Here is a 27,326-nt window from a genome sequence, read left to right on the forward strand (position 1 = left end):
AAAAAATCTACCAGTTAATAACAAAAAATTATTACATCATTTGATATATTAAGATTGTAGTTATTAAATGCCAGAAAAATTAAAGCCAAGTAAACTCTTATTATTTTTTTAAACAATGTTCTGTGTTTCTTTTTTTTCCTTACCTTCTTCTTTATCTTCCTTGGCTGGATTGTTGCCACTTTTCCTCATTTTGTTACTATAACTGAAAATTTGTCTACTTTGTTGGATGCCTTTAGACATGTCCCAGTGCTCAGTCTTAAGAGAATAAGGATAATCCTAGGTCCTAGGTTGCCTGTGACTGCCAAGATTTATATCATTGGTCCTGGCACAATTGTTAATAGCATCCTCAAGTCATTCTAGAGATGCTAAAATACTAAGCATACCTGGGCCTTCAAATCATCTGAATCAGTGATTTGCAAATGGAGTTCTTGCCTTTAGTTGTCCACAGAGGTCCTTCTGAGGACCTCTGCAAGCTTGTTTTTGTTGTGTTAATGTAGTGGCTCTTTCTGTATTTTGATTTCTAATGTGAGGATTCCTAGACCCTTAAGTTTTGTTGTCCTCTAGCACTAGTAGCATCTTTATTTTTATTGAGAATTTTTGTGTTTTTTTAGTGTGGAATTTAACTTATTTTAATCTTATTTTTGAACTATACAGTAGAAGGTTTTGGCTGTGTCAAGAAAATTTTGTCCTTTCAAAATGGATTCTAAATGGATGAGAGAGAATTCTTGGGCCTTTAGCTTATGTCTAGGCATTGATATAAGAAAAGCAATTTTCAAGAACACATAAAAAGCAATATTCCATGGTGTTCTGTGAACATTTGTTCATGTTGAGGGTTCTTTACAAGAAATTCTAACTGAAGGGAAAGTTGTAAGTTCAGTTTCTTTTGTTCTTTTTTATAGTAAAGGAAATTGTCACTAGTATTTAGATATGCATTGATCTCAGTTTTTGTTTGTGTTTGAAGAACACATTTTCTTCTTAAGATACTCCTGTACTTTTTGGCTAGCTTTGTCATATTACATATTTACCAAGATCTACTCTGAGAAGTGGAAAATAAGTTTTTGTAGAAAGCTGCAAAGATTGTTTTGTTGACATATACTACAGAGATGGAAACTGTCAGAGCCCTCAATTACTTTGCCAGTTGTTTCCCTAACTGGATATTAAATCTCCTTTTTAAGATTAGGATGTTTTTGGTCAGCTAGAGTTTTTGTTAGACTGTGTTTTAGATAGGACTCTTAAAACACATTAATGCTTTAGTCTTTTATCTTCTCAGGTACATTATAAATTCTATATAGTCTGATTTGCCTTACGCCTTTCTTCTATTTTCCTCTGTCTTAATCATGATCCTTAAATTTATCTTTGACCATTACATAATTCTCTCTTCCCCTGAAACATATTAATTGTGCAAAGTAATTATCAATATAATAGTACCATGATGTGGATTCAAGAGGAAAGCTGTTGCTTACATGCTTTTTTTTTTTTAAACAATTACACTTGGAGAAAATGTGATTCATTTTGTAATTCTTTTTTTTTTTTTCTTTTTTTAAATTTACTTTTGGCTGTGTCAGGTCTTAGTTGCAGCACATGGGATCTTTTGTTGCAGCACCCGGGCCCTTCATTGCAGCTCGCGGGCTTCTCTCTTTTTTTTTTAAAGCTCTTTATTGGAATATAATTGCTTTACACTGTTGTGCCAGTTTTTGAGGTACACCAAAGTAAATCAGCTGTATTTCTACATATATCCCCATATCCCCTCCAACCGCGACTCCCTCCCACCCTCCCTATCCTAGCCCTGTAAGTCGTCACCCATCATTGAATTTATTTCCCTATGTTATGCAGCAACTTCCCACTAGCTTTAAAACTTGGTAGTGTATATATGTCAATGCTACTCTCTCACTTTGTCCCAGCTTCGCCTTTGCCCCCACCCCCGCCCCGTGTCCTCAAGTCTGTTCTCTACATCCACATCTTTATTCTTGCCCTGTCACTGGGTTCATCAGTACCATTTTTTTAGATTCCATATGCATGAGTTAGCATACAGTATTTGTTTTTCTCTTTCTGGCTTACTTCCCTCTGTTTGACAGTCTCTAGGTCCATTGTAATTCTTAACATTACTACTGACATTATCATGGAGGACGTTTAGACAGTATTTTATCTATTAAGCAAAAAAGGCAACCACATGCTATTTCAGTTTTCAGTTCTGCCTTACCTAATTTCTTACCTCTGGAGATGGGGACATTGGAGTGCGGTGTACTCCCTTCAGGACCACGACTGAGCACATTTGAAGAAGGTCTGGGGCACGCAGCATCCGGTCATATGGTCTTAGAAGTAGGGATGAACCATACACTGTGTCCTAATGGTGGTGGGGACAGAGGTGTGAGTACTCTTCTTTCCTGGTTGCAGCTCTGGTTTCTGTGTCATCCAGTGAATCCTTTCTTATTTGATTTGCAAACTAAGCCAGCATCAGATGAAATGAATAGAGAATTGTATTTCTTTATTTTAATATTTGTGGTATTTTTTTTCTTCTATATGATGATTCCAGAAGGTTTTCAAATGCAATCTTGCAGGATTACATTTTCTGAAAGCCATGATTATTCTGTATTTTATTGCTCTTCTCCTTGGGTAACTCTGCTGAGTAATATTTATTTTTTTCAGTTAAGTATGATAGTATTCAGTAAAGTCTAGGTTGATATAAATCTATAAATTGACTGTTTGTAATTTAGACGTAGGTAATTTAGCATGATGCCTAGTATTTTTTTTCCTTTAAAATTGTGATAGTTGGGAAAAATGTGTTGAGTACAGACTGATCACTAGTTGACTCAGAAAAAAGCTTTTTTTTTTTCTACAGACAGTATCTCAGAGTAGTTTTGTAAAGTGTATAGAGTTTTGTACCTTACGCCTTTTGTAGAGGCAAGTATTGCAATGCAGTGGGAGGACCATCTTTTAAAAAAGAATTGGAGCTTTAATTCCCTTCAGTGCCTTTTTGTCCTTTTTTCCATGAAGGTTATGTGCCTGGGAATAAAGAACAAGTAGTGAAATTGAGAAGGAAAGGAGAGAAGGTGTAGAATTACCTGCAGAAAGAACCATGTAATAAAATACTCCTCTAATGGATTAGAATCCTTTTAAAAGGAACACTTTCCTGAAGATAAGACTATTTTGTTCCCGTTTTTCTTTGACCCCTATCTAATTAGTCACCAGATCCTTTTGGTGTTTCGTTTTTGCCGCCTCCTACGCCTTCCTTTCTAAGCTGTGGGTCATTAGAAAACACATTTGGGGTTTTCCATGCACCGTCCTCCATAGTGAAACTTACCCTGTTTCATCTGCCTCTGATTGTCCTCCACTTCTTCAGTGTATCCTTATAGTTCAGTCTACTTGTTCTTCAGGGGGAGCCCTCAGCTCAAATCCCAGGTCTTTCATAAAACCTCCTTTCACTTGAGCTGGGAGTGCTTTCTCTCCTCTCAACTTCTGTGGCCCTATGGCCATGTGGTCTGTTTGACATTAGATATCCCTTGTCCTCCAGTGTTGTCCAAATCTTGTTTTAAATTTCAATTTTTAAACCTTTGTTTTTTCAAGTAGATAGTTCCCTTTTTGATCCTCTGTAGTTCTTAATGCAGTGCCTTGTATACATGTTGAAGTGCAGGAATAACACCTGTATTGCAGGCTTTATATAGAGTGTATACATGTGTGAATGGTATATGTAAATTTATATATTAAGCGTTTGGTACTTGGGAGGGATACGTGTATGTGGGACTGTAATATTACTAAATCTTTTAATTGTATGAAGTAAATGTCTTGTTCTGACACTAACTGAATGAATAACTTGACTTTTAATTTTAACGTTGAAGAGAATATATGTGATACCCTTTTAAAGGGCTTTGGATACCACAGAGCTAGAGGTCTTGAAGTAATGAATTTTTAAAATCTTCTAATAGAAAAACATGCTGTCTGTTTTCACCTTGATTACTGATAGCTTCTGCTAGGCCTAAAAATAAATTGTTTATTATAAAAAACATGAATTGTTTGATTCATTTGACACTGTCAGCTATTCGTTGGAGAAATTATATTGTTCTGGAATTTATTTAGTATTTCGTGGTGGACAGTATACTTTATCATTTTGATTTTTATAGCAAATATCAGATATTAAATTTGTTTTGTTTATCAGTGAACTTTGGGTCCACATTCATTTAATGAATGTCTGCTATATTCCAGACATGCACAACAATGAACAAAATATCTGAGCTTTATGTTGGAATGACCCATTCTGGTGGGAAAGACAGACGTGTATATAAATAAGTACAATAATTTGTTATAGGTGCAATGATAGAAATATCAGTAATCATAGCCATTCCCATTTAAAAGTATGACATTTAGTAAGCCCTAAACATGCCAGCGAGTTTCCAATGCATTACATGTAAGTGTTAACCAAGATAATCTAATTGCTTTGTAGAAGGTCTAGATACTAGTATTTTCTCCTTTAACAGATCATGATACAAACCTAATTCGAAGTCATACAGTTGTTTCCCATCATAAAATCTAAGCGTTCTTCAACTTCAGTAACAGTGATAGTAACTTAGAGGATAGCTTTATCTCAAGTACCCAGTGCCATGATGGTGTTTAATAATAGACACTAATAGTTTAATTATAAATAATTTAATAATGGAGATTTTAATATTTCCAGTTAGATTTAAACTATCATTGGTAATATAGTTAGATGAAAGATTAAGTAGCTTATTTTAAAAAGGGGTCTTAATTAATTATCCAAACCCCCAAACTTACAAAGCTGCATAGGAAAGCGAATGTCATCACAAACTAGAAGTACTCACTGGTGGGCCAACCACTTAGAATATTGGCCCCATTAAGCAGAATTCTCCCAGCATCTCTGTGTGCCCATGCACCTGATCCATGCTTCTGTCAGCTCAGCTGTGAGGTTTTCTGTACAGCTACTCAGGTCCTTTTGTGGATGCCTGTTGGGTCAGGATGGGTTGGAAATTATTTCTAACACCTCACCATCAAAGAAGGAGGATGCTAGAAGTCGATACATCTCACTCCTGCCTGAGGTGAGGGCCAGGAGACACTGGTGAATCCACATGATGTCTTGAGTGTCTTTAAAGAAGAAATGGTTAATTTAGGAGTATGCAAAATTTACAAAAGAACCCAACATACGTATATATATAATGTTTCTTAAGTGGCTTCTACGTTCCAGGCAAATTTTGTATTAATCTCTAACCCTGAGAGATTGGTAGAAGAATTCCTGTTTCCTGACTGAGGCTCAGAGAGATTATTGAACGGATTGCCCCATGAACCTGTCTGCACACCACTATAATATGCAGCTTGGCACTTCTTTTTGGTCATAATTTTTCTTTTCAGCTATGCCCCAGTTCCATTTTCTCATAGTTCAGTTACCCACTTGAGACTTCCTGTTTTTCCTCCTGCTATATCTTACGTAGGGTTCTGAATTCCATATGCTACAGGAGGAGAATAGTGGATTACCTTCTCCTTTGTGTGTTAGAATTAAATTTAAAGGAAGAATTAATGTTGCTTAGACCTGCCAGTTGCTTGAGGCTTTCTGTGATATGCTTAGCTCCTTTTTCCTTTGGAAAAGAGAAAGTTGGAAAGAGGTCAAAAAGTGAGGAGTTTGTTGGAAGGGATCAGAAGTTAGGATGAGGAGGAATTAAAGGAACACTAAAAAATATATATAAAATAGGTTTATTTTCATATTCAAACTGTATGAAAATCTATTTTTAGAAAACTTTACTAAATATGATACTATAATAGTATCTTGTTTAAGCTGTTTGGCCTTGTCAGCAGAATTTGATATGGGTATTATCAGGTTCTTGATAGCTATATATTTGATGTCAACACATTAGATAAGTTACAGTATGTTAGTACCCTCTGCTAATTAATTGCAAGTAAAGTAAACTAGGCACTTCCTGCACAGTAAGTAAAAGGATCCAAGAGCAGGAAGATCAACTAGAAAATCGTCTCTTACAACATGAAGGACTATGTTCAGGTGCCTGCAGTGGAACTCGAAAAGCCTTATGAATTGACTTCAACAAGGGAGTCACCCACATTTCTGTGCCTGAGTAGGTCCAGTGATTTTATTTTACTTGTTCTTGTGATGTTTATAAGTACAGTATTCTCTATTTAAAATACCAGTAGAGTTATTTCTTTTGTGATTACTGTTACCACTCACTTTCACCTTATATTACCTTCAATCTGTTATCATTTTATAGAAACCTGCGTAAATTGTGAAGCCTTTAAACCTAGTTTCATCTATCTTCTCTGTAGTTGGTAAGTTTTCACTTGTAGTAAGTGGTCAAGAAGTTTTGTTTTGTTTCATTTTGAACCTTCTGGAGAAAGTCACTGTGCCTGTTTATTTCCCTCCTTGGCGGTGCATGCCTCATCTGTTAGCCAGACTCATTCCTGTTAGTCATGTTCATTGGTCATGGTTTGTGGAGAGCTAAAGTGTTTAAAATAATTTAGAAATTGTCTGGTACTTGAATTTAGAGTGGCAGTTACCCTTTAAAGTCATCAGATCTGGTTGGAATTTCAGCTCCTCTCCTTACGAGCTGTATGATATGGGACAAATGGGCCTCTCTTAGCCTGTTTCCTCCCTTATCAAACAAAGCTGATAATAGCCACCGCAGAGAGTTGCTGTAGGAGTAAATGAATAATGCTGTAAAGTATGTAGTGTAGTGCTGCACACATCATGTTCAGAAACTAGCAGTTGCCTCCACTGGTTCTGATCTCGTTATTATTGAAAGCTTGTCATGGACCACATATAAAATTTGTTGGATTTTTAGACGATTGATTTGCACAAAGGTTTTCACGTTGTCGGGAACACTATCTCAAGGGCCCTCAAGCGCCTCTGCGTACCCCGACGGTAGTACTTACCTTACAGCATTACTAACAATAACTGCCGTTGTATGGAAAGCTTACTACATATTACAACCTTAATAAGAACTTTACATATGTTTTTATTTCATTTTTCCCAATTAATATGAAGAAGGCATTATTACACCCATTTACCTGATAAGGAAACATGGGAAAAATAAGAGAAAGTAACGTGCAGCGAGAGACCTTGGGGTCGGCACAGATCGGTCTGACCCCAGAGCCCAGCCCTTCCACCCCGTGCTGCCCCATCGGGCATTCTGTCTCTTTGCTCCTCTGTTCCCCGTAGATCTATGCTTTCTGAAAGTGGGAGGTGGATGTTATGTGTGTTCCACGTCCCCATGGTTTTGGAAGCCTCTTTAAACTAAAAGCGGTGTTCAGAAAGTGTCAGTGTAAGGGAGACTTAATACCTTATTAAGAATTCTTTCTTACCTATTGAAAGTTACATAATTTACCATTCTGACAGGAAACTTGAAGCTTTGGAACGTGTTTTTTGGTTCCACTGCCAGTCTATCTGCCACAAAAGCAATCTGAATGTACTATATTTGGCCTTGCATTAGTGTTAGCAAAGTATTCATCCTAATCTTCGTATCAGGTTATAAGCTTCTTTCATCATTGCAATACCCAGCTCAGTGCCCTGTATAAATTAACCGCTTGATACATATTTGATTTTAATTCATTTCAGTATGTTAATATTCATCTGAAGTATTTTTATATTAGGTATAGTTGACACAGAATTATGTCTTTTGCTTACTTAGCTTTTATCCTTGTTATTCTTTCTAATAATCAGGCCTGTGTTTTGCTTTTGGACTTTAAAAGGAGTTGAGATATTTTGGTGTTAGTCTGAAAAAGGTCCTCTAATGGACTTTTTGGAGTTTTTTTCTTTTAATAAAGCAGAAAACATCCTGAACAATGGATAACATTTTATATTATCAGCATATAGTGCCTAAGTATATACTACTGAGTTATTCACTGTTTTTTTATAACAGTTTATAAACTCCTCAGGGGCAGGGATCTTGTCTCTTATACTTTCTTAAATCTGTGGCATCTAGCATGGTGTTAGGGACATAGTAGGTGCAGATGAAATATTTGAATGCTGATTGATTTGACCACTAATGTCTATGGGTTTGTGGAAAGAGCATGAGGTTTCAGAGTTAGACATTGGGTTCTCATCCAGCCATCGCTGTTGAGTAAGTTACGTGGTCAGTTCTACTACAGTTTCCACTCTTGTAAATGATAATAATACCTCATAAATTTGCTGGAAGTATTGAATAATGTATGCACACTGCTTTATGATCACAGAAGATGCTGTACGTGTCTTAATTTCATCTTGTTTTTATCAATATAATGGCTCCATTCTACTGCACATCTAGACTCAGTCATATATTTTGGGCTTTTGGGCACTCAGCATGGCATATGACTGCATGCATGACTCATGTATACTTCATGAGCAAAGTGAGATCTGGAGAAGTTGTCACTTGAATAATGTTGCTTGATAAGATGGTAGAAGTCTGCTGAGGTCTGAGTTCTCTTAACTTATAGCTTAAGTATTCTCTCATACCATATTTTGGTTTCTAAATACATACAAATGCACACTTACACGCAGACACACATACCCCAGTTCCATAAATCATGGGAATTATTTTATAATAGCTCAAGACCAACATTCCTATTAAGTTATTGATTCATAGGACAAGAAAACAGATTCCCTCCTACTTATATAGTTCCTTCCAGCTAGCTGATGTGCCTTACCCAAGGTTTTGTAGCCACTTAAGTGAAAGCATTGGAAAGAATGCAGCCCTTCTAATCCAAATCCATGACTCCTTCCAAGATGCCAGCAACTGAGCAGCCTTTGAGCATTTTTTGAAATTCCTGGACTTTCCCTTGAGGTTGATTCTCCCTCTATTGCGGTTCTTTATATGATGCCTCATGTAGATACAAGTATTAGCTGTTTTCACCAGCTACACTAGGAACGAACTGCCATTTTAAGACCGTCGTGGCTGGAGCTGAGTGGATTGGGCCAGGCAGGAAAAGTGGGGGTGGGGGAAGGTAGGAGTAGGGGATACAGAGAGTAGCAGGAGAGGAGATCAGAAAGGAGGTAACGTGGGGTACCAATTATGTATATGCTTTATAGGATGAATTTGGTAGGTGTTACATGTGTGTGCATGCATGCATGTACACACACACATGCCCCAAAACAGTTTGGTTTGGAACTTTGGAATAATTCAGTGGAATGTTCATTTTGACCTGGTGTCTTTGGGGAAGGGAGGAGAAATTTAACTTTTTCATTTCTTAATTAATAATTGAATTCACATGCCTTTTTCTGTTTTTGGCTGTTTGAACTTTTCCCTTTTATTTTAAATAACCCGTAAATATTCAGAAACTTGAATTTCTAGGTCAGTTTATAGTATGATTAATCTGTGTACCTTGTGATTTTATTCTTTTTTGAACAGGTGTGTGTTGCTGCTGTTCTGCTTTGCGTCCTCGCTACAAACGCCTGGTGGACAACATATTCCCTGAAGATCCAAAAGTAATTTGATCTACATCTACTGATCCTTCTCTTTGCTGACCCATCCTTCCCCCCTGCTGACCTCCCTAAAGGTTTCCCTAATTTCATTTCTCTACTTTTACTCCCAAATCTCATCTTGTACACTACTATTTTTATACTTCTCTCTTTTTTTAACCTTTAAATGATCCATGCTTGGTTGTCTGATTTTTGAGATTTTTTCCTTGGATTAGGCATAAATTTGAAATGATGGACAGATGATGTTCTTTAGTCTGTGTGGTTCCTAAATTTAAGTAATACTTATCAGAAATTTATGAACTAGTGTCAGATTATTTGTATGAAATGCCAAGAACACAACTGTGAATACAGACATGGTCTTTGCTCTCACCAGGCTCATAGACAAGTAAATTGGCAATTACAGTGTTGTGTGAAAGAATGCTGTGATAGAGAAATAAAGTACAGGGTACTGCTGGAGTAGGTGGGGATGATATCTGATTTGGGCTGGGGAGAAGAAAGGCCTGATAGAAATGAAATCTAGGCTGAGATCCAAAGAATAAATAGGGTTGACCACACAGTTTTCAAAAGAGAATTGAGAAGTAAAGGCAGAGTTTGTTCTCTTTTTACTTAAGTGCTTTTTAATTTTTTATTGAAGTTTATTGTTACTTTATTGTAGAAGATTACGGGTTTCAAAGCAACTGTGTTTGATTGATTTTTTCTGACACTGTCTTAAATTTTCTAAAACTTCTTTAGTCTAGTGTTAAATGGATAGGAACAAAAAAAATGTCACATGGGTTTGAGTTCCAGAAGTTGCTTTATTTTAAAATGTAGCCAACTGTAGAAACCTTCTGGTTATCTTAACGTTAATTTATGAGGTACACCTCATTTTTAATCAAATCTGATTGAAAAGTTTAGCTATTTAGAGGAGGCCAGCCAATTAAATATATTGGCTGCCAGATATCCTGGGTAATTTATGGCATATAAATAACTCTAAGATACAGTACATGCCTTTAAGAAGCTTTCCATCCATTTGACTGATATAAAGCAAAAGCATACTAAATATTAAATCACCATGCATAAATCAGTAAGTAAAATGTTAAATAAAACAGGTGATAAAGTTTCTGCCTTTAAATCAGGGAGGTATCACTGTGGGTTGGGAATCTCTGTGAAGCATTCTCAGAATAAATGTGATTTGCTGAGCTTTGAAGGATGTACACCATCTGGAGAAGCAGAGATTAGTCTCTTTGTTGCTGGCAGGAGAAGAGGCATGGTGAAGTAACAGGTACATTTGCCATCAGGAGCCTTCAAGTGAAGGTGCCTGTAGCCTAACTGCAGTGTAATGGGTGATAATTGTGCACAGTTCCTGATCGGAAGTTTCAGGAGTATCGTTTAATAGACTGGATATTCAAATCATTTCCTTAGGAATCTGGAACGTATGATTACTGAAGATAAGGTGGAGGGCAGATTATGGAGGAATGTGAATGACAGACAAGGCATCTACTTTATCCACTTTAACTTGTAGGCAGTGAGGGAGCTTTGAACGCTTTTGATCATGGGAGTGATGGCAGGTAAACTAGAGAATGGTTACAGAAAGAATCTTTATTTTTGCCAAGTATTTAGATAACATTTACTTAAATAGCAATCCGTAAATTAAGATTTAAGAAAAAGAAAAGATTTACATGAACCTTGCATACATATGGCAACCATGAACCCAGTTGACTACATTTCTTATTTTTTTATTAAACAAAGAAAAAAATCTTGTGGTATATCCAAAATGTGTCCAACAGTAAGTGTCAAGGGTGCAGAGGTCTGCACGTCATAGTCCCTGCCTTCAAAGAGTGCTCTAGTGAGGGGAGCAAATAACCAAACCTTTTCTTATAATTAAAGTTGTTCTGTTCCCTGCATACTGCATGCAGCTAATTGAACTTTTTTCCTGTAAAGGGAGGTGTTAGAGTAACTCATTGCTTGTGAAGGTATATTTAAATGCTTTTCCTAAATGGGGCATTTCTTTAACTTTTTGAAAAGTTACCACATATCTGCACATCCACAGTGGTGATGAGCACTGAAGAGGCTGTACCCAGGAAGGTGCAGCATAAGTATGGATTAATTACCAATCCAAAAAGGGGAGATGTGAAGCAAGCAACAGTTACAAAGAAAAAATAAGCATGAAAATACAGATATAAATATAACCTATTTCACTTGTTCTTTTTATTTTTAGGATGGCCTTGTTAAAGCTGATATGGAGAAGTTGACGTTTTATGCTGTATCTGCTCCAGAGAAACTGGATCGAATTGGTTCTTACCTGGCAGAAAGGTTGAGCAGGGATGTTGTCAGGCATCGTTCTGGGTAAGGAAACGAATTGCTGCTAATATAGTATCGATGGAAAATTCTTCCTAGGCTAAATCATCCTATAAATTATTTTGCCAACAAGTCAGGCAAAGGTAATATATGGAGAATGAAACATTGTATTATCATATAAGGAAATGTGTAATACCAAATAGATGCTGTAGCTTTTGTTACTTTCCTACTGGTCAGGTTTAAGAGTAAACTCATGTTAGTTAACAGAGTTGTTTAAGCATCCGTTAAATTTTAAGCCTTCCCTAATGGAAATACTAGAAATTGATTCCCTTAGTCTGTCAGTGCAGTACTGTAATTTAAAAATCAGTCTCAAAATTGAAAACAATCAGAAATTCTGTTACTGAACTGATTTTTAACACAGCTCCAGTTTTACCTATCAGGGGAACAATAAAAGAGAGCTATGTGAGACTTAGATGTTAAGGTTCAGAATATGTAAGCATGCTGATTTGAACTGTGCTAGCTATACATCCACCTATAAATAAAGGTCTACCATCTTCATCCATTTTCTGCTTGAGCAGTAGTGATTTTGCAGTTTGGTTTGTAAATACTTTGCCATAGTGGCATTTTATGATCCTAGTTTCTTAGAGTATTCCGCTCTCCAAGTGACATACTGGCTTTCTCTACTTCCACATTGTTACCATTTAGAGCATTTGATACAGATATGAGTGTTGATACAAATAGTTTTTATAGTTGATTGTTCAAGCAAAGTTATCTAAAGTCTGAATTTTAATTTTTAGTACAAGCTTAAAAATCTGATGAATAAGGTAAAATTTATGATATCTTTCCTTATAATATTGCTGATACTATTTATATACTCACATTTACAAATGCAAATAGATTGTGTTAGAACTTTAGGCACATTGCTTAGAATAACTATTTTGGATCAGATGCAAAGAAATGTGGTTAAAGTCTGGAAAATTGTGTTTACAAACAGAAATTCACGTGAAGGTAATGTTAAAGAAGCTCTGGAAGAGTTTTTGGTGAGAAGGAGAAAATGGAATAGTACTTCCACACGTGGATTATTTTATAGTCTCAAGACCATTCGTGTTGTGTGAAGATTGGGATCTCAGAAGCTACTAAATTTGCCTTTCTGTGTTCTGTACATTTAAATAAACTTATTTTAATTATTCCTATGGAAGCACTTAGGAGAATTAAGAGAGCTAGAGATGCTTTGACATTATTTGTCCCTTATATTTAGGTATGTTTTAATTGCTATGGAGGCATTGGACCAACTTCTTATGGCCTGTCATTCTCAGAGCATCAAGCCATTTGTAGAAAGCTTTCTTCATATGGTAGCAAAGCTGCTGGAATCAGGGGAACCAAAACTTCAAGTTCTTGGAACAAATTCTGTGAGTAAAACTGTTCTGTAACTCATTTTAAGTTTAATTAGCATATCTTGGATTAACTCTTCTTAGAGGGTCTCTATCTGGTAAAGGCAGATGCTCTGGTCAGGGCATTTGGAGAACCAGTGCAGTTGTAGATGCTGAGAGTGTTTCATCTCTAGCTTTTATTGTTGCTCCTTGTGGAATCTGGGATGCCAGCCAATCATAAGGAGCAACAGAAACTCAGTTGGCTATGAAAAGGTTTTTCTTTTCCCCCCAGGCCTTGTTATACTACTTCTGAACTATTACTAACAACGTTCATTTTCTTTTATCTGGAACCATAGTTTGTAAACATGGGGTTGGGGAGGGCATATCATTGTATAACCTTCAGTCTTTCAGTTTTAGCTTCATCTTTGAGGAAGCTTTCAGGCATTCAGCCCGTCTGTATGTTCCCATCTGAATTATTATCAACAAATAACAGAGTCATATATTACCTGCTATTGTTTATAGCTAACTGTTTCATGGTTAGGAAGTGTGGTTGGTGACTGATGACATGGAATCCAGGGTTCAACTGCCTTACTTTGAATTATGAATTATGTCTATGCCACTTTCTAGCTGTATATCTCTGGCAAGTTATTTAACCTCTCCTTGCCTTAGTCTTTCACCTGTGAAATAAGGATAATAATAGTACCAACTTCGCAGGATTGTTGTGTGATATGAGTTAATATACATAAAGTTCTTAGAACTGTGTATGGCACTGTTAGTTATTGTTGGTAGTAATATAATGTTTTTCTATTTTTTAAGCAAGAGTGTGTAAATAAAATCCTCATTAAAAAGCCCTTAATATGATTTTGTCCATTTGTTTCAGAGGGAAAACATTGGATATTTCCAAATGCAATTAGGTAGTATGACAGGCTCCATTTCAGGCAATGTAGCTATTTATGCTTCTCCTATTTCCTTTACAATTGTGTGAGGAAAGTTTTGGGGAATTTTTTTTTAAATTTTATTGAAGTATAGTTGATTTACAATGTTGTGTTAATTTCTGCTATACAGCAAAGTGACTCAGTTATAGATATATATATGCTTTTTCATACTCTTTTCTATTATGGTTTATCACAGGATATTGAATCTAGTTCCCTGTGCTGTACAGTAGGACCTTGTTGTTTATCCATCCTATATATTTAGAGATTATATTTTAATGACTGTGGGGGGAAGGAGTTTTAATGTATATCTCCAGAAGTTTCTTTACGTGAAGCCAGCAATTCCATTAGAATTCTTTTAATGATTCATTTGGGAAAAAGACAAAAATTCTGCAATTACCTACTTGTGATTTCAGTGAATTGTATTAAATGAAATGCTGTATTATCTTGACCAACATTTTTCATATAGTATTCCCTGAAAGTCTGAGTTTAATTTCTTAGTGGTACTAAGTTGTCAGACATTGAAGATCGATACATTGGATATTAAAAAATGTTGTCAAATATGGACTGGTTCCGATTTAGTACCTTTGTACTTATTACTGGTCTTTGTGCGTTTCATTTTAATTTGTTGACATTTGCCACTTTGTGCTGATGCTGGCTCAGTAAAGCAGTACATGATTTATTCAGGTTCTCCTTTGTTTTAAAAATTGTGCTAGGTACTTTTTATTTTTACCCTTTTTTAAAGTTGTGAACTATTTCAAATATAGAAAAGTATAGAGAATAATATAGTATACCTGCATATACACAGATTCAGAAAAGAAAAATGTTAAGTAGTTAATATATCAATAAATGATAATATATAATAGCTATAAATACTAATACATAATAGTAATAAATGTTAACACTATACAACATTGGTTCAGGTTTTTTATTTTTATTTTATTATAAATTTATTTATTTATTTATTTTATTGGCTGTGTTGGGTCTTTTTTGCTGTGCGCAGGCTTTCTTTTTAGTTGCGGTGAGTGGGGGCTAGTCTTCATTGTGGTGCACGGGCTTCTCATTGCCGTGGCTTCTCTTGTCGCAGAGCACGGGCTCTAGGCGCTTGAGCTTTAGTAGTTGCAGCACATGGGCTCAATAGTTGTGGCTCACGGGCTCTAAAGCGCAGGCTCAATGGTTGTGGCGCACGGGCTTAGTCACTCCGCGGCATGTGGGATCTTCCTGGAGCAGGGCTCGAACCCGTGTCTCCTGCATTGGCAGGTGGATTCTCAACCACTGCGCCACCTAGGAAGCCCAGGTTCAGGTTTTTTAAAAGAAATAATACAGCATGTGCTAGTACTTCTTATACATTATGTCATTTAGTTCTCACAAAAACTCTTCAAGGTCAGAAATATTACTCCCATTTTACAGATGAGGAGTTGAAGCTAAATAACATGTCCAAAGACCTAGTGAAATAATACTGTTATATAACAGGGATTCAGTGCTAGGTCTTTCCTACTCCAAAGCTTGTGTTATGTAAATACATGGTCATTTTTGTGGATTAAAATCTAGGGAAAGCAGAGGTTACTTTCCTTTTTTTCTTCCTCTTGTATTCAGTTGAGCCATCTCACTTTTCTTAAGCCTATTGCTAATGTTAACCTTTTCTTTAAATATTGTTGACAGTTGTCTGTAGGGCCCAGTCATTTAAACTGGTCTATAGGTTTAGAATTTGTTCATATGCTAAAGCAGTGATTCTCAGCCAGGGACAGTTCTCCCATCACTAACCCTCACTGGCCATTTGACAGTGTCTGGAGACAGTTTTGATTTCCACACCTGGGGTGGGGGAGTGCTAGTGCTATCTGGGATGCTGGGGATGCTGCTAAACATTGTGTGCACCCTGCGCAGGTCAGTCCCCACAGCAAAGAGTGCGTTGGGTCTAAAATTTTAATAGTGCTTACTGTGAGAAACTACATCTAAGCTTACATTGCTGCTGCCTTTTGTTGTACCTTTTAAAACTTATCTAGTTCTTCACTTAAATTTTTAAGAAGGGGAAAAATAGGATTTATGTGCAAGGCATTGTGGTAACTTTTGTTTGGTTCTCATTTGAACTTCTCAACAACCCTATAAATTAAGTATTCCGTTTCACAGGTCACATATTTTGTTGGTAATCCAGGATCCAAATGCAGATCCAACTAACAGAGTCCATTCATAATCTTGGCACTGTACTCTGTCTCATTTTCTCTACTGCTACACATGATGTCTGTAATGATAATACCTTTCTTTTTACTGACTTATTTTAGCACAGGGTCTGTAGGTTTAGAATTTGTTAGAGAGCTCCCAGAGTTATAGGAATTAGAAGAGCTTTTCCGTAAAGTTGGGAAGGAAGATAATACTTTATGCATTTTTCTGGAACATAGCCGCACGTGTTTTCTCCTTTATGCCCAAGGGCAATAGAAGAGGCTTCTGTAAATAATCACTCAGATTGTACTCGAGTATTTGTGACTTTCAATAAATGAAAAGAGAATAAAGTTTCTCCTAAAAATTTTCTAGAACATTTAACATTTTAATGGCAAAATTTTAAAATTTCTGATTAATCGTTTTCCAATTTAATAAGTAATGTGATTTTTGGTAGCATATTTGTAAAATGCAAAAAAATATGAAAGAGTAAACAAGTTAGATACCTGTGATTTCAATATCCAGAAGTAATCCTTTAATATTTTAATTTCTTTTTAAAATATATATTAGAAAATGGGGAACATACTGTATATACACTTTTGTGTGTTTTCTTATTTATATTTTTTAGCATTTCCTGATGTCATTCAACATTTATTTTTATGAAAAATATAAATATTTGGTTTAATATTTTCTGAAACTCTTCATATGGTCACTGTGTAGTATGGGAATCTTGAAAATTGGAATCAAACCCCTGGACTGTAATACCAGTTTCACAATTTACTCAGTGTCATTTTGGGCAAATGATTTAGCCTCTGAACTTCAGTGTTCCTGTCTGTAAAATAGGAATAATGACACATTCTTTACAGGATAGTAGGGATGATTAAATGAGAACTCCTGTGGAAACAGCACAGAATGTGGCACAGAATAGGTAATGAAAGTCAGTTTCATCTCAACCAGGTGTAGTATTTGTGGCCTTTTTCTAGATTATATGAATCATAGGAAATTATAATTTAAAACATGCCTTGGCTATAGCTGAATTAATTTAAAATACTTTTAGTATCATAATTTTATTTTTTCAGATTTATTCTATGCTTATTTTAGTTTTGTTTCCAGGATAGCATTAGGCTATTTTAGAAGTAATAAATCACCCAATAAATGAGAAAGCAAATTAAAAAAAAAGTGCATATTCAGGAATCATATGGCTGGGTCTGTGACTCATGTAGGATATTTAAAATTTCCTAAACATGTGGATACTTCTTTTTTTTTTTTAAATCTTTAGAAAAAGGTAGAATAAATTTTACTATCTCAGTATTTTTCTTCTCTACCGAGTTAGTTTTCTTCAGTTTAGGGCCCTTTTTCTTGTCCCATCTTATTTGTATAAATATTATTCACTCATGTGTTATGTAACAACTGTCAAGATTTCCTACCCATGATTTAAGAAATAAAATTCCCTGAAGGTTTGGGCCTGCTTGAGGTTATCACGGCGACATTGTCAGCATCCAGGAAATGCACAAGAGCTTTAGAGTAAGAGCTCTTGAGAGAGTGGACTCATTCAAAAGAAACTGCATCAAAAAGCTATGTTTAACATTTATAATGCTTCATTCTTGATTTTGTAAAAGTTCGTAATTAAAAATTTATTTTGTATATATGTGGCATTTATGATATTTCATTTGCTTTTTAGTTGGACATCTCTTGTGGATGTAACAAATAATGAATGAAAGTAAGTGTGTTTGTTCCACGCTTTCAAAAAGGTGATAATACGTTTTGTTATTTTTTTAGTTTGTCAAATTTGCAAATATTGAAGAAGACACACCGTCCTATCATAGACGTTATGATTTTTTTGTCTCTCGCTTCAGTGCCATGTGTCATTCCTGTGATAGTGATCCGGAGACACGAACAGAGTATGTATTGTTTTATGATTTATAGTCTCAGAGTAATTAATTGATGAATATTATGTATATATTATATAATGACCACCAAAGGAGTTGGGGAAATATATGCTTTATTCCTGAAGTACAACTCTTCATTGCTGTTAGAAGAACTGACTAAAGCAGCAAAATTGAGAGTAGTTTCCTAACTCAGTCAGAATAAAATGTAAAGTCTGTAACCCAGAATGCCCCTTTAATGTTCACCTTACCCCAGTGTTAGATCCTGTCATCCTCTCATTTCTTCCTCCTTCCACTCTGATCCAGCACGTGGGCTCCTTGCTTGCTTGAACACATTAGGCACACTTTTCCCCACAGCTTTAGGACCGAAGTGGTCTCTCGGCCTAGAAAAATCCCCCAGATACTCATGTGACCCCTTACCTCACTTTGTTCAGATTGCTGCTCAAATGTCACCTTATCATGACAAGCCTCCCTTGGCCACCTTTTATTAATTAAATAACAACCCTCCCATCCCACCCCGAGTTAAGCTTTATCTTCCTCTCATATCTTGCTGTTTTCTGTCCTCTGTGGAATATGAACTGCAGGAGGGCAAGGGCTTTGTTTTGATGACTGCTGTATCACTAGTACTTTGAATAGTGCTGAGCATATTGCTGGCTCTCAGTAACCACTTTTTGAATGAATATATACATAAACTGAATGAATGAATGAATGAATGATGACTGTATATTATGGGATCATTGTCTATCTGAGGTTGTCATGACAACTGATTTGGGCATTTTTAAACATTTCTTCTAGATACATCCTAGTAATAATTTGGAATCAAATACTTATCTGCAAACACAATCAGTAGATTGACATGTGTATGAAAGTTAAAAATTAAACTCAGAATGACCCTGGTAAATGTAGAAAGTAGTTTGAGCTTTACCATAATATACGTAAAAAAGAAAGAAACTAACCTGAATTCAAAGTGTTGTCATGAGCAGTTTAGTCAAGATTTAGCATTTTGTAATTTTTACTTTTCTTTTAAAATAAAGGAATATACAGAAATGTAACTAGTTAGCTTTTAGTATGCAAGCTACAGTGTTGCTTTACACAAACAAAAACAAGTGTAAAAGTTACTTTATTTTGGAGAAAGAAAGCTAAGAGGTAATTTAATAATTTTCAGATGTAAGATTTATTTCTGTCTGAGATGTGCTTAATATAGTTTTTCTTTGGTATAGTATAGGCCATTTAGAATCATGGTGTTATTCCTTTATCATGAGTGTAAAGCCTTAGAAAGGTAGTATAACTATCTTATAATAATAAATTTCCTGTTTCTCCCATCACTGCTAAAGTCTCTTTTTCTCCCTAAAGGATATTTTAAAAATGTTTTATAAAACTTCCTGGTCTCAGAAGCTGGTATTAACTTGTTAATGGGGTAAAAAGGTATAAAAATTAGCTAAATAAAATGGCAGGGTTTTTTTTTTTTCAAGATTGTAACACTTTTTTCTTTTAAAATACGGAAGATACCCAGAAGATGGGAATATTTTATTTGTTTAGTATTACAAGGATTAATAAACTACACATAGGCATTTCCCAATTTCTGGTTGAGGTGAATTTCACATATAAAGTAATGTATGTGTAAAGTGTTTATGATATTATGTATAGTATTTATGAAAGGATGCATTTTAAAAATTCAAAAATTTTACATAGGTATCTGATTATGAGGTTTTATCGCCCCCTAGTGAAAAATCTTGTCTTTTGAACATAGGTATTTTCACATTTTTCATTAATGTTTATAAAAAAAGAAACTTGAAATTTTCTATACACAAATGAAAAGTTTTTAGTACTTTGTCTTAATTCTTTATTGTGTGATATTTGATATTCCAAAATAACACTTCATTTGAATCACTGTAAAACAAATGAGTAAATAAAATGCTTTAAAATACTTAGAGGGCTTGATTTTTTTTCTGCTTCCTCTTAAGTAAAAGCCCTTTGGTTTTCTTCAGGACTATTTATGTTCCTTTTTAGGTTTTAACTTAGATAATTATTATAAATCCCTTTATTTTAGCAATACACTGTCAAAATTTAGGGGTATGGCCAGTAGGAAATAGGGCTGGAAACTGTTAAGATTTTCTTAAAATATTTGACCTGCAAATACTGCCTCTGTAGTAATGTTAGGCTTGTCCACTTGTGATAGCTGCAGCAGAGACTCTCAAGACTTTCTGTTTGTTTTAGAAAATAGCATGAATAGACGCTTTGTGAAAGGCAAAATTTGTATTGTCTCCTAAGTTCTCTTTCCTACCCATTCGGTGTCGTATTACTGCCACATCTCATTCTCCATCTGCTGCTCCTTGAATGCCTGCATTATTTCCCCATGGGTTTGTAAAGCAGTATCACCCCTTTCCCACATCTTCCATTCTCTAAATCTATTTATGACTTTTGGAAACAGTGCTGGGTAAGCTGAATAAACTTCTAATGGTGAATATTTGAGGTAGTAGCAAAAAAGGAGGGTAAATAGCAATCAAACTTAGCCAGAATGAAGGTGTTTTGGGGCATATGGGCTACCAGGTTAGCTCTGCTTGTGAGATTGCTCTTCCCCAGATTTTATATGCTGTTTTCTAGTTACTTTTCTTCTCATTCTTGAACTGATAGATTTTATTTTTAAAGAAAAATAAGGAAGAGCTTGAGGAAGTTGAGGGCTATGAATTGGGAAGGGAGGAGAGGGCAGCATTCTCTCACAGTATGGGTGAATTTTAAGTCCCATGTACACACAGTAATGTATGTATGTCAGGACACACAGATGTAGACATGTGTGCATATGGCTCTGTGCTCCATTTTGATAGTTCTCATTTGTCATACCTTTAAAGGAACCAGCCTCGTCTTCCATCTAGGTACACTAGGGAGGTGAGAGGTTCTCAGAAACAGTGAATGAAGACACATTAAGGGTGTTCAGGAACAGTGAAATCCTGTTCTCACTCAGCTGCTGAGACTTCTAGGCAAGAAACGGGAGAGACTCTGGTCCACGTTAGTTTGAATTGTTATCATCCTCTTAGGAAAATCTAATTCTTTTTTTTTTTCATTTTTAAAAAAAATTTTATTGACGTATATAGTTGATTTACAGTGTGCTAATTTCTGCTGCACAGCAAAGTGATTCAGTTATACATATATATTATTTTTCATATTCTCTTCTGTTATGATTTGTTACAGGATATTGAATATAGTTCCCTGTGCTGTACAGTAGGGCATTGTTTATCCATTTCTGTATATAATAGTTTGCATGCACTAATCCCAAACTCCCAGTCCATTTCTCCCCAACCTGACATTGGCAAGCACAAGTCTTTTCTCTGTGTCTGTGAGTCTGTTTGTGTTTTGTAGATAGGTTCATTTGTGCCATATTATAGATTGCACATATAAGTGTTATTGTATGGTATTTGTCTGTCTCTTTCTGACTTAGTTCACTTAGTATGATAATCTCCAGGTCCATGCATGTTGCTGCAAATGCTATTATTTCTTTTTTTTTTTATAGCTGAGTAGTAGTCCATTGTATATATGTATCTTCTTTATCCATTCATCTGTTGACGGATGTTTAGCTTGTTTCCATGTCTTGGCTGTTGTAAACAGTGCTGCACTGAACATTAGGTTGGATGTATCTTTTCGAATTATAGTTTTCTCCCATATAGGCCCTGAAGTGGGATTGCTGGATCGTACGGCAACTCTATTTTCAGTTTTTTGAGGAGCCTCTGTGCTATTTTCCATAGTGGCTGCACCAGTTTACATTCCCACCAACAGTGTAGGAGGGTTCCCTTTTCTCCACACCCTCTCTAGCATTTGTTATTTGTATACTTTTTAATGATGGCCATTCTGACCAGTGTGAGGTGGTTCCTCATTGTAGTTTTGATGTGCATTTCTCTAATAATTAGCGATGATGAGCATGTTTTCACGTGCCTATTGGCCATCTGTACATCTTCTTCGGAGAAATGTTTATTTAGGTCTTCTGCCCATTTTTTTATTGTGTTTTTTTTTTTTTTTATTGAGTTGTATGAGCTGTTCATGTGTTTTGGAAATTAAGCCCTTGCTAGTTGTATCATTTGCAGATATTTTCTCCCAGTTCGTAGGTTGTCTTTTTGTTTTGTTTATTGTTTCCTTTGCTGTGCAAAAGCTTATAAGTTTGGTTAGGTACCATTTGTATATTTTTGTTTTTATTTCCATTGCCTTGAGAGACTGACCTAAGAATATTGATATGATTTATGTCAGATAATGTAGGAGAACCTAATTCTTTTAAGTTATTTTTTATTGAAAACTGATTCATAGACTAAATATTTCTATATTTTCTATAAAAATATTTCTATTTTTAACTTTAAATGCCAGTTATAGAAGGATGATATTAAAAGTAAGCCTCTTTTGGAACTGCCATATCTCTGTCCATCTTAGATTTTTGAAATTTTAATTTCTTAGACTTACTGTATGTTATTTATATTTTATTGTCTTGAGATAATATTTATTTGATATCCATTCTCTTAGGTAAGCAAGGAGACTTGTTTAAATACCTTTTTTCATGACTCAATTTTTTTCTCCTTTTTTATAGAATCCGAATTGCTGGAATCAGAGGTATTCAAGGTGTGGTTCGCAAAACAGTTAATGATGAACTTCGGGCTACCATTTGGGAACCCCAACATATGGATAAAATTGTTCCATCCCTGCTGTTTAACATGCAAAAGATAGAAGAGGTTGACAGGTATTGAATAGAGATGTTAGGATTGGGGCTGTTACTTTTGTATGTGTGCTTGCTTGCTAGGATAAGAATGTTTTGTCTTTAGTATTATGTCTATGGGAGTCTTCGTAAATTTGAGCGAGTTTAAATATGTGTCCATTCTGAAAAAATTATCGTCTTCAGTCATCATGTTAGACTGAGTAGACCACAGATTCTTATTCAGACACATAAGGTTTTATTTCTTTTAGAATGAATTTTCGCTTTACCTGCTGTTTATTGTTGGGCATCCACATTGCTATTTGAATTAATGCTACTTAAAGCTGCGAGTATAAGAAATAGAGATTATAAACTAAACTTCTGTTATTCTTTAGAGATCCGGCATACTTCCTCATAGGGAGTTAGTACTAATCATCATAATAATAGAAGCTACTATTCACTATATGTATTCTTTTCAGTAAAAATACTGGACTACTTATTTATTCTTCTAAGGTGTTTTGCATGGAGTGTTTTTTGGGGGTGTATGTTGATTCCCTCCCCACCCCACCAGTAACCTCCTGAACTTAGAATTCTGTTCTTTATTCTCCCTTTTTCAAATGCTGCAAGCATGCTTTCCTCCCACGTGTCTCTTGTCTTGCACAGAGGCACTGGGCAACCAAGTTTCGGAACCAGCATTCTCCAGTTAGACTTATTGTCCTGCTTTCCTTGATTCTTGCAGTTTGAAGAGGAAAATCCGAATCAAATTTAAAAGATATTTAATTGTGTAGTTATGAAATTTTAACTTTATTTGTAATTTTGATGATTATATGTATAATATCAAAATAAAAGTAATCTAGAAGTGAAAAGATGAAATTGGTAACTCTGCAGGCACTTATATGTTTATTGAAATTTATGGCAATTATAGAAAGTATTTATGTTAGATTCCTTAGATGTGACCGTCTCCAGCTTTGGAAACCTAAAGTGTGAAACTTGATATATTTTAGCACCTTTTGTATTTTTCCTATTCTTGGCAGTGTAGCTGAGGTTATTAGTTTTTCTGTCTAAAATGTTTACTCTTCTAAAGGTTCCTAGCTAGTTGAGAACTGATTCCCCATAGTTATGGCTCTTGAAGTACAGGGTTAGCATAAATAGGTACAGGAATGCTGATACCATTGGCTGCCAAATTTTTTTTTTTTCTATTTCTTTTTTTTTTTTTTTTTTTTTTTTATTTATTTATTTTTTGGGGGGATACACCAGGTTCAATCATCCGTTTTTATATACATATCCCCATCTTCCCTCCCTTCCTTGACGCCCCCCCCAAGCCCCCCCCACCCTCCTCGCCCCAGTCCTCAAAGGCATCTTCCATCCTCGAGTTGGACTCCCTTTGTTATACAACAACTTCCCACTGACTATTTTACAGTTGGTAGTATATATATGTCTGTGCTACTCTCTCGCTTCGTCTCAGTTTCCCCTTCACCCCCTGCCCCCTCCCATACCTCGAGTTCTCCAGTCCATTCTCTGTATCTGCATCCTTGTTCTGGTCACTGAGTCCAACAGTACCATTTTTAGATTCCGTATATGTGAGTTAGCATACAATATTTGTCCTTCTCTTTCTGACTTACTTCACTCTGTATGACAGATTGTAGTTCTATCCACCTCATGACATATAGCTCCATCTCATCCCTTTTTATAGCTGAGTAATATTCCATTGTATATATATGCCACATCTTCTGTTGTTGATGGGCATTTAGGTTGCTTCCATGTCCTGGCTATTGTAAAGAGTGCTGCAATAAACATTATGGTACAAGTTTCTTTTGGGATTATGGTTTTCTTTGGGTATATGCCCAGTAGTGGGATTACTGGATCATATGGTAGTTCTATTTGTAGTTTTTTAAGGAACCTCCAAATTGTTTTCCATAGTGGCTGTACCAATTTACAGTCCCACCAACAGTGCAGGAGAGTTCCTTTTTCTCCACACCCTCTCCAACATTTGTTGTTTCCAGACTTTGTGATGATGGCCATTCTGACTGGTGTGAGGTGATACCTCATTGTGGCTTTGACTTGCATTTCTCTGATGATTAGTGATGTGGAGCATCTTTTCATGTGTTTGTTGGCCATCTGTATGTCTTCTTTGGAGAAATGTCTATTTAGGTCTTCTGCCCATTTGTGGATTGGGTTATTTGCTTTCTTGGTATTAAGCTTCATGAGCTGCTTGTATATTTTGGAGGTTAATCCTTTGTCCGTTGTTTCATAGGCAATTATTTTTTCCCACTCTGAGGGTTGCCTTTTAGTCTTGTTTATGGTTTCTTTTGCTGTGCAAAAGCTTTTAAGTTTCATGAGGTCCCATTCATTTATTCTTGATTTTATTTCCATGATTCTAGGAGGTGGGTCAAAAAGGATGGCGCTGTGATGGATGTCATATAGTGTTTGCCTATGTTTTCCTCTAGGAGTTTTATAGTGTCTGGCCTTACATGTAGGTCTTTAATCCATTTGGAGTTTACTTTTGTGTATGGTGTTAGGAAGTGTTCTAATTTCATTCTTTTGCATGTTGCTGCCCAGTTCTCCCAGCACCACTTATGGAAGAGGCTGTCTTTTTTCCATTGTGTATTCTTGCCTCCTTTGTCAAAGATAAGGTGCCCATATGTGTTTGGGCTTACTTCTGAGTTCTCTATTCTATTCCATTGATCTTCCTTTCTATTTTTGTGCCAGTACCATACTGTCTTGATCACTATGGCCTTGTAGTATAGTTTGAAGTCAGGAAGCCTGATTCCACCAACTCCATTTTTCCTTCTCAAGATTGCTTTGGCTATTCGGGGTCTTTTGCGTTTCCATACAAATCGTAAGATTTCTTGCTCTAGTTCTGTGAAAAATGCCATTGGTAATTTGATCGGGATTGCATTGAATCTGTAAATTGCTTTGGGTAGTACAGACATTTTCACGATGTTGATTCTTCCAATCCAGGAACATGGTATGTCCCTCCATCTGTTTGTGTCGTCTTTGATTTCTTTCATCAATGTCTTAAAGTTTTCTGCATACAGATCTTTTGCCTCCTTAGGCAGGTTTATTCCTAGGTATTTTATTCTTTTTGTTGCAATGGTGAATGGGAGAGTTTCCTTAATTTCTCTTTCTGCTCTTCCGTTGTTAGTGTATAGGAATGCAAGAGATTTCTGTGCATTAATTTTGTATCCTGCTACTTTACTAAACTCATCAATGAGTGCTAGCAGTTTTCTGGTAGAGTCTTTAGGGTTTTCTATATATAATATCATGTCATCTGCAAAGAGTGACAATTTTACTTCTTCTTTTCCAATTTGGATTCCTTTGATTTCTTTTTCTTCTCTGATTGCTGTGGCTAAAACTTCCAAAACTATGTTGAATAATAGTGGTGAGAGTGGACACCCTTGTCTTGTTCCTGTTTTTAGGGGGAATTCTTCCAGTTTTTCTCCATTGAGAACAATGTTGGCTTTTGGTTTTGCATATATGGCTTTTATGATGTTGAGGTAATTTCCTTCTATGCCCATTTTCTGGAGAGCTTTTATCATAAATGGATGTTGAACTTTGTCAAAAGCTTTTTCTGCATCTATTGAAATGATCATATGGTTTTTATCCTTCAATTTGTTGATATGATGTATCACGTTGATTGATTTGCGTATATTGAAGAATCCTTGCATCCCAGGGATAAACCCCACTTGATCATGGTGTATGATTTTTTTAATGCGCTGTTGCAGTCTGTTAGCTAGTATTTTGTTGAGGATTTTTGCATCTATATTCATCAGTGATATTGGTCTGTAGTTTTCTTTTTTTGTGACATCTTTGCCTGGTTTTGGTATCAGGGTGATGGTAGCCTCGTAGAATGAGTTTGGGAGTGCTCCGCCTTCTGCAATATTTTGGAAGAGTTTGAGAAGGATAGGTGTTAACTCTTCTCGAAATGTTTGATGAATTCGCCTGTGAACCCATCTGGTCCTGGGCTTTTGTGTGTTGGGAGATTTTTAATCACTGCCTCAATTTCCGTACTTGTGATTGGTCTGTTCATGGTTTCTATTTCTTCCTGGTTCAGTCTTGGAAGATTGTATTTTTCTAAGAATGTATCCATTTCTTCCAGGTTATCCAATTGATTGGCATATAGTTGCTTGTAGTAGTCTCTCATGATGTTTTGTATTTCTGAGGTGTCCATTGTGACTTCTCCTTTTTCATTTCTAATTCTGTTGATTTGCATCTTCTCCCTTTTTTTCTTGATGAGTCTGGCTAATGGTTTATCAATTTTGTTAATCTTCTCAAAGAACCAGCTTTTAGTTTTATTTATTTTTCTTATGGTTTCTTTCCTTTCTTTTTCATTTATTTCTGCTCTGATCTTTATGATTTCTTTTCTTCTGCTCACTTTAGGGTTTCTTTGTTCTTCTTTCTCTAGTTGTTTGAGGTGTAAGGTTAGGTTGTTTATTCGATCGTTTTCTTGTTTCTTAAGGTAGGACTGTATTGCTATAAACTTCCCCCTTAGAACTGCTTTTGCTGCATCCCATAGGTTTTGGGTTGTTGTGTTTTCGTTGTCATTTGTTTCTAGATATTTTTTGATTTCCTCTTTGATTTCTTTAGTGATTCCTTGGTTGTTTAAGAGTGAATTGTTTAGCCTCCATGTGT

General features: G+C 35.7%; 1 protein-coding gene across 4 annotated transcripts in view; it reads left to right on the forward strand.

Annotated features, from left to right (window-relative positions):
• Positions 1–27,326, forward strand: part of EFR3A (EFR3 homolog A) — a 109,211-nt gene that overhangs the window by 27,102 nt on the left and 54,783 nt on the right. For 2 of the 4 annotated variants that reach the window (XM_057734699.1, XM_057734700.1), the window contains exons 2-6: positions 9,336–9,412; positions 11,604–11,731; positions 12,942–13,092; positions 17,919–18,040; positions 22,593–22,742. In XM_057734699.1, coding sequence (XP_057590682.1) covers positions 9,336–9,412; positions 11,604–11,731; positions 12,942–13,092; positions 17,919–18,040; positions 22,593–22,742 — 628 coding nt within the window. Of the gene's footprint in view, positions 1–9,335; positions 9,484–11,603; positions 11,732–12,941; positions 13,093–17,820; positions 17,860–17,918; positions 18,041–22,592; positions 22,743–27,326 lie in introns of those variants that run through there. The other 2 variants (XM_057734701.1, XM_057734702.1) reach the window with 2 other exon arrangements.

This window comes from Hippopotamus amphibius, chromosome 5 (genome assembly GCF_030028045.1).
Source record: "Hippopotamus amphibius kiboko isolate mHipAmp2 chromosome 5, mHipAmp2.hap2, whole genome shotgun sequence".
In the NCBI taxonomy this organism is placed as follows: domain Eukaryota; kingdom Metazoa; phylum Chordata; class Mammalia; order Artiodactyla; family Hippopotamidae; genus Hippopotamus; species Hippopotamus amphibius.